General features: G+C 56.1%; 2 protein-coding genes across 20 annotated transcripts in view; one reads left to right on the top strand and one right to left on the bottom strand.

Annotated features, from left to right (window-relative positions):
• atxn2l (ataxin 2-like) overlaps positions 1-5,310 on the top strand; it is a 38,776-nt gene extending 33,466 nt beyond the window's left edge. For 6 of the 7 annotated variants that reach the window (XM_069926919.1, XM_069926918.1, XM_069926917.1 and 3 more), the window contains 6 exons: positions 1,338-1,525; positions 2,209-2,338; positions 2,688-2,818; positions 3,598-3,804; positions 4,023-4,209; positions 4,582-5,310. In XM_069926919.1, the coding sequence (XP_069783020.1) occupies positions 1,338-1,525; positions 2,209-2,338; positions 2,688-2,818; positions 3,598-3,804; positions 4,023-4,209; positions 4,582-4,631 (893 nt within the window). In that variant the 3' untranslated portion in view covers positions 4,632-5,310. The remainder of the gene's footprint in view (positions 1-1,337; positions 1,526-2,208; positions 2,339-2,687; positions 2,819-3,597; positions 3,805-4,022; positions 4,210-4,581) is intronic. The other variant, XM_069926921.1, reaches the window with a different exon arrangement.
• LOC138758260 (uncharacterized) overlaps positions 5,298-14,368 on the bottom strand; it is a 59,070-nt gene continuing 49,999 nt past the window's right edge. For 7 of the 13 annotated variants that reach the window (XM_069926931.1, XM_069926930.1, XM_069926938.1 and 4 more), the window contains 2 exons: positions 8,007-8,068; positions 5,298-6,609 (listed from right to left, as the gene is read on the bottom strand). In XM_069926931.1, the coding sequence (XP_069783032.1) occupies positions 6,598-6,609; positions 8,007-8,068 (74 nt within the window). In that variant the 3' untranslated portion in view covers positions 5,298-6,597. Of the gene's footprint in view, positions 6,610-8,006; positions 8,069-14,368 lie in introns of those variants that run through there. The other 6 variants (XR_011354230.1, XM_069926937.1, XM_069926940.1 and 3 more) reach the window with 4 other exon arrangements.

The raw sequence follows: 14,368 nt of genomic DNA, 5'->3' as shown, positions 1-14,368 counted from the left end.
GATACAGTGTTGGCATATTACCAACTGAGATCCTACTTGAAGGACAAATTGGGAAGCAGTCTGAGGTTACCAGAGGGAAGTAATTTTGAATATGTGATTACAGACACAATGATAATCAAAAAATTTATAACAAACATGTATATTAAACTACAAGAAAAGGAGAATGAGGAAACAAATGGTAAAACTAAACGAAAATGGGAACAAGATCTAAACATAAAGATAAAGAATGAAACATGGGAGAAGTTATGCTCAGGAACTATGAGAAATACAATAAATACGAGGTTACGTATGATACAATATAACTGGATACACTGGCTGCACATTACACCTCAAAAGTTAAATAAATGGGACCCAACAGTATCTGACAGATGATTTCGCTGTAAAAAGGAAATGGGAACAACAATTCATGCAATCTGGACATGTGAGAAAGTGAAAAAATTTTGGGAAGATCTAAACCAGATATTAAATAAAATCACAAAAAGCAATATACCAAAAAACCCAGAGATCTTCCTCCTAAGTAACATAAAATACAAAGAATTTGGACTCGATTTGGATGGAGCACAAAAAAGATTTGTTATGATAGCCCTAGCTGTAGCAAAAAAATGTATTATGTCAGCCTGGAAATTAGAAGATAACTTAAGAATACAACAATGGTATATAGAAATGAATAAATATATTCCATTAGAAAAAAATAACATATAATTTAAGAAATAACATTACAATATTTGAACAAATATGGGAGCCATACATGAAACATAATAGAGAAAACCTACCGTGGACATCTACCACCTAAAATGACAGAAGGAGAAGAGAATGAAAAGAACTGACTCAGTGGAATTTCTTGTTTATTTTTATTGAGCGACAACATTGTTTGACGGGTTTAATGTATCTTATTTTCTGAACTTTAAATAAATGGGAGGGGAGGTAGGGAGGGGAGGAGGGAAGGGGGGGGAGAAAACGACACTATATATTTAAGAAGGAAAATGTATGTATCTTGATCTATATGGTTTATAGTGTGAAAAATAAAAAAATTAAAAAAAACATGCCATTGAATTGGGTTGACTGCAGTAGGAGGGGAGGGATTCGTGTGGGAGGGGGTGGGTGTATTCTGGAGGGAGGTGGAAACGTGAAGGGATCACAAATGTGTGTGGCTCTGTGAGGGGTTGGTGCTGACGCAGTCAGTGAAGGGTTTGGAACTTTTGGGAAGGGGTGAGGGGGTGATTCGGGAGTTGGACGGCTCAGATGGGGTCAGGGAGTGGGATGGATTGGGGGAGGAAAATGGGTTAGGACCCCTTCTTGCTTCCTTTAATCCTTCCCTCCTTGGTTCACTCCTGCAGGTTCGGTGACGGCAGCACGCACAGAGCAACATCATCCCCCCTCCGCACCACCCCTCCTTCAAGCAGCGTCGGCAGCCGGACCCCCGCTGGTGGCCGGACCCTACTCTCCCCCCTATCTGCCCTACGGACCCCAGCAGTTCACTGGGCAGCCAGCTGTGATGCAGGCCATGGCACAGTACCACTCACAGGTGGGTAGTCTTCACCCCCTTACCCCGTTTCCCTCTCCTCTCCCTCCTTCTACTATCTCCCCTATCCTTAACCCCTCTCCTCTCCCGCTTTCCTGCTCTCACCCCCCTTTCCCTGCCTCCTTTTCTTCCCCTCTCCTATTCTCCCACCTCCCCTTCCCATCTCATTCCCTCTCGCTACCCTCAACCCCTCTCCCTCACTTCCTTCTCTCCCCTCTCCCCCTCTTACACCCTCCTCCCCTTCCCTTCTTACCCCATTCTCCCACCTTTCCCCTCGTTCTTCCACTTTTCACCTCTCCCCTCTCTTCTTCCCTTCCCTCACCTCCTCTTACCCTTTTCCCTACCCACTCTCCTTCCTCACCCCCCTTTCCCCTCCTCTAACCCCCTTCCACCCTCACCCTCCTCCCCTGTTCTATCTCTACCCCTTTCCCCTTTTCCCCTCTCTGCTCTCACTCCCCATTTCTATCTCCTTCACTCCACTTTCCTGCTTTCCCCATCCCTTCCTTTTGTCTCTCTCCAAATAGCCTTCCCTTCCTTCGCTACTATCCCCGCTCGCTCCCACCCTCTTTATTACCCCCCCCTCGCTTGCTGCTCTTCCCCCCCTCTCTCTCTCTCCCTCCCATCTCTGCCCTACCTCCCTCGCCCATCTGTCTTCCACCACTCTCACTCCTTCGCTCTCTCCACAGCCGGTCTATGCCTCCATGATCCAGAGTAACCCTCGAATGATGGGGTCTGCAGCCCACCCTCAGTCCATCGTGTCCAGCGCCGGCCCACAGTACCCCTCCACAGAGCAGGCACCTCCACAGGCCATGTATGGTGAGTCAACCCACACCCAGCTTAGGTTGGGCAAGGGATGGGTGGGAGAGGAGGGAGTGGGAGAGGGGGGAATGAAAGAGAGGGGAGTGTGGGGGAGGGAGAGTGAGAGGTGGAGGAGGAGGGATTGGGAGGACGGGGGAGTTTGGGGCGGACGAAGGGAGGGGAGGACATGGGTGCAGAGGGTGGGGGTGGGAAAAGGGGAGGATGAGAGGGAGTGGAGAAAGGGAGGGGTGAGTGGAAGGGATGAGAGGAGAGGAGGGAGAGGGGAGGTCGTGGGGGGGGTTGGATAAGGATGGGTGGGCTGCATCCTCGGGTTCTCAGTGCTCACCCTCTCTCTTTCCCTCTGCAGTGTCAGCAGGAGTGCCCCAAGCCTATCCTCACACTGCTCCCATCCATCATCACACCGGCCACCCCCAACCTGCCACCACCCCCACTGGCAGCCAGCAACAAGGGCAGCATGCAGCTCCCAGCCCCGTGCAGGTAACTCCACTGCCCACCCCACATCCCCCACTCCTCTCTCACCCCACATCCCCCCTCCTCTCTCCCCCTCACCCCCACATCCCACTTCCCCCTCACCCCACATCTCCCCTCCTCCTCTCTCCTCCCCTCACCCCACATTCCCCCCCTCCTCTACCCCTCCCATTCTCTCACCTCACATTCCCCCCTTTCTCCCCTCTCCCCTCCACATCCCCCCTTCTGCTCTCACCCCTTATCCCCTCCCCCTCTGTCTCCCCTCTCATCCCTCTCACCCCACATCCCCACTCCTCTCTTTTCCCTCTTCCCCCTCTCACCCATACCCCTTCCCCTCTCTGTTCGCTCTCCCCCTCCTCTGTCTCCCCCTCCTCTCTGTCCCCCTCCTCTCTCCCTCCTTCTCTCTTCCCCACCTCACCCCGTCCTTTCTCTCTGTTCTCTCTTCCCCACCTATCCCTCCCACTCCTCTCTGTCCCTTTTCTCACCCCTCTGCCCATTCTCTTGCTACCCATTCTCTCCCCCTCTCATTACCCACTCCTCTCTCCCCCTTTCTCTCCTCCTCACCTCTCTCCTTCCCTCCTCCTACCCTCTCTCAACCACACTTTCTTTCCCCCCTCCCACCTGCCCTGGAGTAATGGGGTGCATTTGGACTGACGGATCCCTGGGGTAATGGAGTGGAGGAGCTGTCAGATCCATGGGGTAGCAGGAAGTGGATGGGCCAATTGGCCTGGATCTGTTTTGGCATGGATACTGACTGTGTGTCTTTCTCTCCCTCTCTGTTCGCACAGCACCAGGGAGGACAAGCGACCCACATGAACAACCCACAGGCTCAGCAGAACCTGTACCACGCTGCTCTGACCCCCACCCCTCCCTCCATCACCCCTGCCCCTAACCCACAGTCCCCCCAGACCAGCTTTCCCCAGCAGGCCGTCTACGCACTGCATCCCCATCAACAGTTGCAGCACCCGTATAGTAACATGGCCCATGTGTCACAGGTGGGGACCACTCTGTGTGTGTGTGTGTGGTTTTGTGTGTGTGTGTGAGAGAGAGACAGACCAACATTTTGTGTGTGTGACCAACACTCTGTGTCTGCACGCTGGATTGCGCATCTGCACGTGCGAGTACATTCAAGGGTGTGTGTATGCATCCTTGACACGCAGCATTAAATGAGGATAACGTTAAACTCTCTCTCCCTCTCCACTCTCTCTGGCAGACCCACGTACAGTCTGGTATGGCAGGGCCCCATCACCATCCTGGGGCCTCCCATCACACCCAGGTGATGCTGCTCCCTGCCCCTCAGACCCACGGGCCTCCTACCCCACAGGCTGCCCCACACAGTGGAGTGGCGGCCATGTCGGCCAACGCCCCAACTCACTATACCTACATCGGTCACCATCAAGGTAAGGAAGCCTAGTTGAGGACTTGAGATGGAGACGGACAGGGGAGAGGGAGCTTCACTTTGTGTTCCACCCCGGAAGTGTGACGGGAGTGGGAGGGAGCTTCACTCTGTCCAACCCCGGAAGTGTGTGATGGGACCGGGGAGAGGGAGCTTCACTCTGTGTCCCACCCCCCGGGAGTGTGTGATGGGACGGGGGGGGGGGGTGTGTGGGGGGGGGGGGGAGACTGAACTTCACTCTGTGTCCAACCCCGGGAGTGTGTGACGGGACTGGGGAGAGGAAGCCTCACTCTGTGTCCCACCCCGGGAGTGTGTGACGGGACAGGAGGAAAGGTAGCTTCACCCTGAGACTGACATTCTTTCTCTCTCCCCACAGTTCCTGTGCAGACCCACCAGCAGCCGCTGTTCCATCCACAGGCGAACTGATCCCGTTCCCAGCAGCTGCCTCCCATTGAGGGATATTCTGAGCTGAATGGCAGGAGGCCCACACTGGATTGGAGCTCGTCCCTGAGTTGACCCGCTCCCAGCAGCCCCTCCTGAGGGGCATCCTCTCCCCACCCACCCGCTCCCAGCAGCCCCTCTTGAGGGGCATCCTCTCCCCACCCACCCCCTCCCTCTTGCCCCCTCTCCCAACACCCTCCCTGTCTGACCACCTCTCTCCTCCCTCTTCCTTCCTTTCACGCTCCCTACTTCCTGCCTCACCATCCTTTCTCCTCATCCATCCTCCACTCTCCACCTTCTTCCTCCACCCAACTCCTTCCATCCAGCCTCTCCCCAATCTCATTCGCTCCACCCTTCATCTTCCTCCATCACCTTCCTTGCTTTCCACCCTCCTCTTCTACCCCACACTTTACCACCAACCTTCCTCCATCATCTGCTCTCACCATCTCTGTCCCCTCTCACATTCCCCCACTCTGTTCTCCCTCCTCTCACTCTTACACTCTCTCCCACGTTTTACTCCCCCTCCCTGTCCCCATCTCTCTCCCCACTCCCCCTCACTCTCTCCTCTTGCTCCTCTCTCTCCTCCTCTTTCACCCTTCTCTCCTCCATCTCTTATTTTGTATGAAAAAACAAAACAAAAAAAAATAAAACTGAATTAATTGACCATGGGTGATTTTAATTGTTGCTCTCAGCGACATATGAGGTTGGGTGTAGGGGACCGGAGGGGGTTACAGAGACAGGGAGGGGTGTGGGGACCAGAGGGGGTTATAGTGACAGGGAGGGGTGTAGGGGACCAGAGGGGGTTTCGGAGTCAGGGAGGGGTGTCGGGGACCGGAGGGGGTTACAGAGACAGGGAGGGGTGTAGGGGACCGGAGGGGGTTACGGAGACAGGGAGGGTGTCAGGAACCGGATGTGATTTGCAGAGACGGAGCTGTGTCGGATGCCGCACTGCGTGCCCTGTTCAGGGTTTCCTCGTGGTTACTGCACCGATCTGTGCACCATGGCAAGGTCTCACTGCGCAAGCTCATTTGCCATCTCTTGTCAGCTTCATTCCTGCAGCACAAAGTGAGGGTCTCTCATTCCCATTCCTCTGCATTCACCATCATCAAACCCTTTGGTGTTGGGGAAGAACCCCCTCACCTCTCCCACCGGGAAACGACCATAATCTCTGCTCTCTGTACTTGGGGAAGGTTTCCTAGTTGCCGAGACCATTATCATGTTGAACAGCATCAAGTTCCTCCTCATCATTCTGTCCCCATACCCCAAGATCTTATTTATTCTACAACACTCCCCACCGTTCACTGTGTCAGTCCCCGTACCCCGAGATCTCTATTCTATAACACTCCCCACCGTTCACCTTGTCGCTCCCCATACCCTGAGATCTCTCTGTTCTACAACACTCCCCACCCACCGTTCACCGTGTATATTGATCAATTTTTCAAAATCGAATTATTCAAATCCTCCATCCCCACCCCCATGGAACCCCGTCTCCATATTTATACACATCATTAGTTGGCATCTTTGGTTTCACTTTATACAATATTTATTGTTGACAATCTTCAGAGGGGTTACAGAGACGGGGAGGGGTGTAGGGGACCAGAAGGGGTTACAGAGCTGGGGAGGGGTGTAGGGGACCGGAGGGGGTAAGAGACGGGGAGGGTTGGAGGGGACCAGAGGGGGTTACAAAGACAGGGAGGGGTGTAGGGGATGAGTGGGGTTACAGAGACAGGGAGGGGTGTAGGGCACCAGAGAGAGACAGGGAGGGGTGCAGGGGACTGGACGGGTTACAGAGACAGGGAAGGGGGTGGAGTCGACGAGGGGTTTACAGAGACAGGGAAGGGGGTGGAGTGAGGACAGGTTCAGCATGACAAGAAAGGGTGTCGTGGTGAGTTGTATTTGTGATGGGTCGTTTGGTGCTTTGATGCATCCTGAGTTTCCATGTGGTTGGATTTCAGGACAATGTCTGTGAAGAGATGGTCAGCGTGATATGAGAGGCTGAAGACATCATTCGCTCTCCCACCACCCTCTTTCTACCCCTCCCCACCTCCCTGACCCTCTCTACCCCTCTTATTCTCTTCCCCTCTCCTCTCTCCCCTTCTGCCTTATCTCCATCCATCCATTTTTCCCCAATGCCTCTTCTATCCTTCCTCCCACCCTCCATCCTTTCCCCATCTCCCCAAACCGGCCTACATCACTCCCCTCCCTCACTCAATATCCTCACATCCTCTCCATCTCCCAACCTCCTTCTGCACCCCCTCCTCCCTCCCCTTCAACTTCCCTTTTGGCACATTGTCCTTCATAAATCAAAGTATTGAGTACAGGAGTTGGGATTTTATGGTAAAGTTGTACAAGACATTGGTGAGGGCAAATTTGGAGCATTGTGTGCAGTTTTGGTCACCGAACTACAGAAAAAAATCACAATAAGATAGAAAGATGAAGAGAAGATTTACTAGGATGTTGCCCAGACTTCAGGAAATGAGTTACAGGGAAAGGTTAAACAGGTTAAAAAGGTTAAACTGGAACATAGAAGAATGAGGGGAGATTTGATCGAGGTGTTTAAAATGATAAGGGGGACAGAGAGTAAATGTAGGTCGGCTTTTCTCACTGAGGGTGGGTGAGATTCCAACCAGAGGACACGGGTCAAGGGTGAAAGAGCAAAAGTTTAAGGGGGTACTTCACACAGAGAGAGAGGTGGAGGGGGGGGGTGTGAAATGAGGGAATCCAGGGTCAATTTTAATATTGAAGAATAATTTGGACAGGTAAATGGATGGGAGGGGTATGGAGGGCTATGAGCAGGGAGCAGGTCATTGGGATGAAGCAGAATATTGTCTGCCACAGATTATATAAAGGCTGAAGAGCCTGTTTCTATGCTGTCGTTCTCTAGTTTCATGATTTCATTTCATTTCCCCTTGTACTTACACCCAATCACCTTAAAGGTTCACCGTGTTGGTCCCCGTAACCCTAGGTCTCTCAGTTCTACAACACACCCCACCGTTCACCGTGTCGGTCCCCATACCCCAAGGTCTCTGTTCTACAACACTCCCCACCGTTCACCGTGTCGGTCCCGTTACCCCGAGGTCTCTCTGTTCGACGACACTCCCCACCGTTCATTGTGTCGGTCCCCGTACCCCGAGGTCTCTCTGTTCGGCAACACTCCCCATCGTTCATCGTGTCAGTCCCCGTACCCCGAGGTCTCTGTTCGACAACACTCCCCACCGTTCACCGTGTCGGTCCCCGTACCCCGAGGTCGCTCTGTTCCACAATACAAAACTCTCTGTCCCTGTTTGTCGTTACAGGATGTGCCCCAATGGCCCTTCTACACCTATCTCCTCCCCCATTTCTGAGCCTTTTTCTCCAAACCTTGTCTGATGTTTGGCGCTCTGACAGGTTGCAATAATCAGAAGAATCCATTTTCTCATAGTCTGGAAAAGGACACAGAGAGGAGGATGCATCACATTGGAGAGGGAGCTTCACTCTGTGTCACACCCTGTGAGTGTGTGACGGGACGGGGGAGAGGGGGCTTCACCCTGTGTCCCAACCCGGGAGTGTGTGACAGGACGGGGTGAGGGGGCTTCACTCTGTCCCACCCTGGGAGTGTGCGACAGAAGGGGGGAAAGGGGGCTTCACTCAGTGTCCCACCCCGGGAGCATGTGACGGGACAGGGGGAGAGGGGGCTTAACTATGTGTCCCACCCTGGGACCGTGACGTGACAAGGGGAGAAGGGGCTTCACTCTGTGTCCCAACCCGGGAGTGTGTGACAGGACGGTGTGAGGGGGCTTCACTCTGTGTTTCACCCTGGGAGTGTGTGACGGGATGGGGAGCTTCACTCTGTTTCCCACTCAGGGAGTGTGTGACGGGAAGGGGGAGAGGGAGCTTCACTGTGTCCCAACCCGGAAGTGTGTGACAGGACGGGGTGAGGGGCCTTCACTCTGTGTCCCACCCCAGCAGTGTGTGTGTTGGGACAGGGGGAGAGGGGACTTCACTCCGTGTCCCACTCCAGGAATGTGTGTCGGGACAGTGGGAGAGGGGACTTCACTCTGTGTCCCACCACGGGAGATATAACGGGACAGGTGAGAAGGTGCTTCACTGTGTGTCTGAGAGTGTTTGATAGGACAGGGGGAGACGAAGCTACACTCTGGCCCCCATCCGGGAGTGTGTGACAGGGCAGGTGGAGGCGGGGCTTCACTCTGTGTCCCACCACGGGAGATGAAATGGGACGGGAGAGAGGGTGCTTCACTCTGTGTGTCTGGGAGTTTGTGATGGGACGGGGAGACGGAGCTTCACACCATGTCCCACCCGGGAGTGTATGATGGGACGGGGGGAGAGGGGGCTTCATTCTGTGTTCCACCCCGGGAGTGTGTGACGTGACGGGGGGACAGGGGGCTTCACTCTGTGTCCCACCACAGGAGTGTGTGACGAGACAGGCGGAGAGAGGGTTTCACTCTGTATCCCACCCTGGGACTGCTTGACGGGACAAGGGAAGAAGGGGCTTCACTCTGTGTTTCTGGGACTATGTGATGGGAAAAGGGGAGAGGGGGCTTCACTCTGTCCCAACCCGGAAGTGTGTGAGAGGATGGGGTGAGAGGGCTTCACACTGTGTCCCACCCCAGGAGTGTGTGACAGGTCGGAGGGAGAGAGGGCTTCAATCTGTGTCCCACCCCAGGAGTGTGTGACGAGACAGGGGGAGAGGGGGCTTCACTCTGTGTCCCACCCTGGGACAGCGTGACGGAGCAAGGGGAGAAGGGTCTTCACTCTGTGTGTCTGGGAGTATGTGATGGTACAGAGGGAGAGGGAGCTTCACTCAGTGTCCCATACCGGGAGTGTGTGACAGGACGGGGTGAAGGGGCTTCACTCTGTGTCCCACCCCAGGAGTGTGCGTCGGGACTGGGGGAGAAGGGGCTTCATTCTGTGTGTCTGGGAGTGTGTGACGGGATGGGAGGAGATGGGTCTTCACCCTGTGTCCCACCCCGGGAGTGTGTGACAGGACGAAATGAGGGGGCTTCACTCTGTGAACCACCCTGGGAGTGTGTGACGGGACGAGGGGAGAGGGGGCTTCACTCTGTGTCCCACCACAGGAGTGTGTGTCGGGACAGAGGAGAGGGAGCTTCACTCTGTGTGCCTGGGAGTGTGTGATGGGTCAGGGGGAGAGGGAGCTTCACTCTGTGTCGCAACCGGGAGTGTTTGACGACACGGGGGTGGGGGGTGGGAGAGGGAGCTTTAATCTGTGTCACGCCCCGTGAGTATGTGACAGGACGGGGAAAGAGGGGGCTTCACTCTGAGTCCCACACCGGGAATGTGTAATGCGACGGGTGGAGGAACATCACTCTGTCTCCCACCCCGGGAGTGTGTGACGGGAGGGGGGAGAGGGGGCCTCACCCTGTGTGCCACCCCGGGAGTGTGTGACAGGACAAGGTGATGGGGCTTCATTCTGTGACCCACCCCTGGAGTGTGTGACAGGACGGAGGGAGAGGGGGCTTCAATCTGTGTCCCACCCCAGGAGTGTGTGACGAGATGGGGGGAGATGGGGCTTCACTCTGTGTTCCACCCCGGGAGTGTGTGATGGGACAGGGAGAGAGGGGGCTTTACTCTGTGTGTCTGGGAGTGTATTTTGCGACAGGGGGAGACGGAGCTTCACTCTGTGTCGCAACGGGGAGTGTTTGATGACATGGGGGTGGGGGGTGGGAGAGGAAGCTTTCATCTATGTCACGCCCCATGAGTATGTGACAGGACGGGGAAAGAGGGGGCTTCACTCTGAGTCCCACCCTGGGACAGCGTGACGGAACAAGGGGAGAAGGGGCTTCACTCTGTGTGTCTGGGAGTATGTGATGGTACAGGGGGAGAGGGAGCTTCACTCATTGTCCCACACCGGGAGTATGTGACAGGATTGGGTGAGCGGGCTTCACTCTGTGTCCCATCCCAGGAGTGTGTGTCGGGATAGGGGGAGAGGGAGTTTCACTCTGTTTCACCCCTGGAGTGTGTGAAGGGACGGGGAGAGGGAGCTTCACTCTGTGTGTCTGGGAGTGTGTGATGGGTCAGGGGAGATGGAGCTTCACTCTGTGATCCACACCGGGAATGTGTGACAGGACGGGGGTAGAGGGGGCTTCATTCTGTGTCCCACCCCGCGAGTGTGTGACGGGATGGGGAGCTTCACTCTGTCTCCCACTCAGGGAGTGTGTGACGGGAAGGGGGAGAGGGAGCTTCACTCTGCATCCCACCCCAGGAGTGTGTGTCAGGACAGTGGGAGAGGGTGCTTCACTCTGTGTCCCACCCGGGTGTGTTTGACGACACGGTGGGGAGGGGGTGGGAGAGGGAGCTTTACTCTGTGTCACGCCCCGTTACTGTGTGACAGGACGGGGAAAGAGGGGGCTTCACTCTCAGTCCCACACGGGGAGTGTGTAATGCGACGGGTGGAGGGAGCTTCATTCTGTGTCCCACCCCGGGAGTGTGACGGGAAGGGGGAGAGGGAGCTTCACTCTGCGTCCCACCCAAAGAGTGTGTGTCAGGACAGTGGGAGAGGGTGCTTCACTCTGTGTCCCACCCGGGAGTGTTTGACGACATGGGGGGAGGTGGCTTCACTCTGTGACCCACCCCAGGAGTATGTGTCGGGATAGGGGGAGAGGGATTTTCACTCTGTGTTTCACCCCTGGAGTGCGTGAAGGGACGGGGAGAGGGAGCTTTACTGTGTGTCTGGGAGTGTGTGAGGGTCAGGGGAGGCGGAGCTTCACTCTGTGTCCCACACCAGGAGTGTGTGTCGGGAATGGGGGCTTCACTCTGTGTTTCACCCCGGGAGTATGTGACGGGATGGGGGAGAGGGAGCTTCACTCTGTGTGTCTGGGAGTGTGTGATGGGACAGGGGGAGATTGAGCTTCACTCCATGTCCAACCCCGGGAATGTGTTACAGGACGGGGGGAGAGGGGGCTTCACTCTGTGTCCCACCCTTGGAGTGTGTGACGGAACAGAGGGACAGGTGCTTCACTCTGTGTCCCACCCCAGGAGTGTGTGATGGAACGGCGGGAAAGGGAGCTTCACTCTGTGATCCTCTCCGGGATTGTGTGATGGGAGAGGGACCTTCATTCTTTGTCCCACCCCGGGAGTGTGTGATGGGACAGGGAGAGAGGGGGCTTTACTCTGTGTGTCTGGGAGTGTGTGTTGCGACAGGGGGAGATGGAGCTTCACACTGTGGCCTGCCCGGAGGTGTTTGACGACACGGGGGGTTGGGGGGGGAGAGGGAGAGAGGGAGCTTTACTCAGTGTCACGCCCAGTGAGTGTGTGACAGGACGGTGGGAGAGGGGGCTTCACCCTGTGTCCCACCCCGGGAGTGTGTGACAGGACAGGGGGAGAGGGGACTTCACTCTGTGTCCCACCCTGGGTCAGCGTGACGGGACAAGGGGAGAAGGGGCTTCACTCTGTGTGTCTGGGAGTATGTGATGGGACAGTGGGAGAGGGTGCTTCACTCTGTGTCAACCCCGGGAGTGTGTGACGGGACGGGGGAGAGGGAGCTTTACTGTGTGTGTCTGGGAGTGTGTGATGGGTCAGGGGAGGCGGAGCTTCACTCTGTGTGTCTGGGAGTGTGTGATGGGACAGGGGAAGATTGAGCTTCACTCCATGTCCAACCCCTGGTGTGTGTGACGGGACAGGGGGAGACGGAGCTTCACTCTGTGTTCCACCCCAGGAGTGTGTGATGGGACAGGGAGTGAGGGGGCTTTACTCTGTGTGTCTGGGAGTGTGTGTTGCGACAGGGGGAGATGGAGCTTCACTCTGTGTCCTGCCCGGAGGTGTTTGACGACACGGGGGGTTGGGGGGGGGAGAGGGAGCTTTACTCAGTGTCACGCCCAGTGAGTGTGTGACAGGACGGTGGGAGAGGGGGCTTCACCCTGTGTCCCACCCTTGGAGTGTGTGACGGAACAGAGGGACAGGTGCTTCACTCTGTGTCCCACCCCAGGAGTGTGTGACGGAACGGCGGGACAGGGAGCTTCACTCTGTGATCCACTCCGGGATTGTGTGATAGGAGAGGGACCTTCATTCTTAGTCCCAACCCGGGAGTGTGTGACGGGACGGGAGCGAGAGAGCTTCTCTGTGTCCCACCCTGGGAGTGTGTGACGGAAAGGGGGAGGGGGAGTTTCACTCTGTGTGTCTGTGAGTGTGTGATGGGACAGGGAGAGAGGGAGCTTCATTCTGTGGACCACCCCGGGAATATGTGACAGAATAGGGAGCTTCACTCTGTCTCCCAAACTGGGAGTGTGTGACGGGAAGGGGGAAAGGGAGCTTCACTCTGTGTCACTCCCCGGGAGAGTGTGACAGGACGGGGTGAGGGACTTTACTCTGAGTCCACCCCGGGAGTGTGTGACGGAAAGGGGGAGGGGGTTTCACTCTGTGTGTCTGTGAGAGTGACGGGAAGGGGGAAAGGGAGCTTCACTCTATGTCACTCCCCGGGAGAGTGTGACATGACGGGGTGAGGGACTTCACTCAGTGTCCACCCCAGGAATGTGTGACGGGAGAGGGGACTTCACTCTGTCTCCCACTCAGGGAGCGTGTGACAGGAAAGGGGAGAGGGAGCTTCACTCTGCGTCTCACCCCAGGAGTGTGTGTCAGGACAGTGGGAGAGGGTGCTTCACTCTGTGTCAACCCCGGGAGTGTGTGACGTGACTGGGGAGAGGGGGCATCAATCTGAGTCCCACCACGGGAGTGTGTGACGGGATGGTGGGAGAGGGGGCTTAACCCTGTGTGCCACCCCAGGAGTGTGTGACAGGACAAGGTGAGAGGGCTTCATTCTGTGACCCACCACTGGAGTGTGTGAGAGGACGGGGGGAGAGGGGGCATCAATCTGTGTCCCATCCCAGGAGTGTTTGACAACACAGGGTGGGGGGGGAGGAGAGGGAGCTTTACTCTGTGTCACGCCCAGTGAGTGTATGATGGGACGGGGGAGAGGGGGCTTCACCCTGTGTCCCAACCCGGGAGTGTGTGACAGGCCGGGGTGCGGGGGTTTACTCTGTGTCCCACCCCAGCAGTGTGCGTCGTGACAGTGGGGGAATGGGCTTCTCTCTGTCCCACACTGGGAGTGTGTGACGGAAAGTGGGCTTCACACAGTGTCACACCACGGGAGTATGTGACGGGAAAGGGGGAGAGGGGACTTCACTCTGTGTCCCACCCTGGGTCAGCGTGACGGGACAAGGGGAGGAGGGGCTTCACTCTGTGTGTCTGGGAGTGTGTGATGGGACAGGGGAAGATTGAGCTTCACTCCATGTCCAACCCCAGGAGTGTGTTACAGATCAGGGGGAGAGGGTGCTTCACTCTGTGTCCCACCTTGGGAGTGTGTGACGGAACAGAGGGACAGGTGCTTCACTCTGTGTCCCACCCCAGGAGTGTGTGATGGAACGGCGGGAAAGGGAGCTTCACTCTGTGATCCTCTCCGGGATTGTGTGATGGGAGAGGGACCTTCATTCTTTGTCCCACCCCGGGAGTGTGTGACGGGACGAGATGTGGGGGCTTCACTCTATGAACCACCTCGGGAGGGTGTGACGGGACGGGGGGAGAGGGGGCTTCACTCTGTGTCCCACCCTGGGTCAGCGTGACGGGATAAGGGGAGAAGGGGCTTCACTCTGTGTGTCTGGGAGTATGTGATGGGACAGTGGGAGAGGGTGCTTCACTCTGTGTCAACCCCGGGAGTGTGTGACGGGACGGGGGAGAGGGAGCTTTACTGTGTGTGTCTGGGAGTGTGTGAT

The sequence above is a fragment of the Narcine bancroftii genome, chromosome 3 (genome assembly GCF_036971445.1).
Source record: "Narcine bancroftii isolate sNarBan1 chromosome 3, sNarBan1.hap1, whole genome shotgun sequence".
NCBI lineage: Eukaryota > Metazoa > Chordata > Chondrichthyes > Torpediniformes > Narcinidae > Narcine > Narcine bancroftii.
Note: the sequence above shows the minus strand (reverse complement) of the source record. Positions and strands in the feature narration are given on the sequence as shown.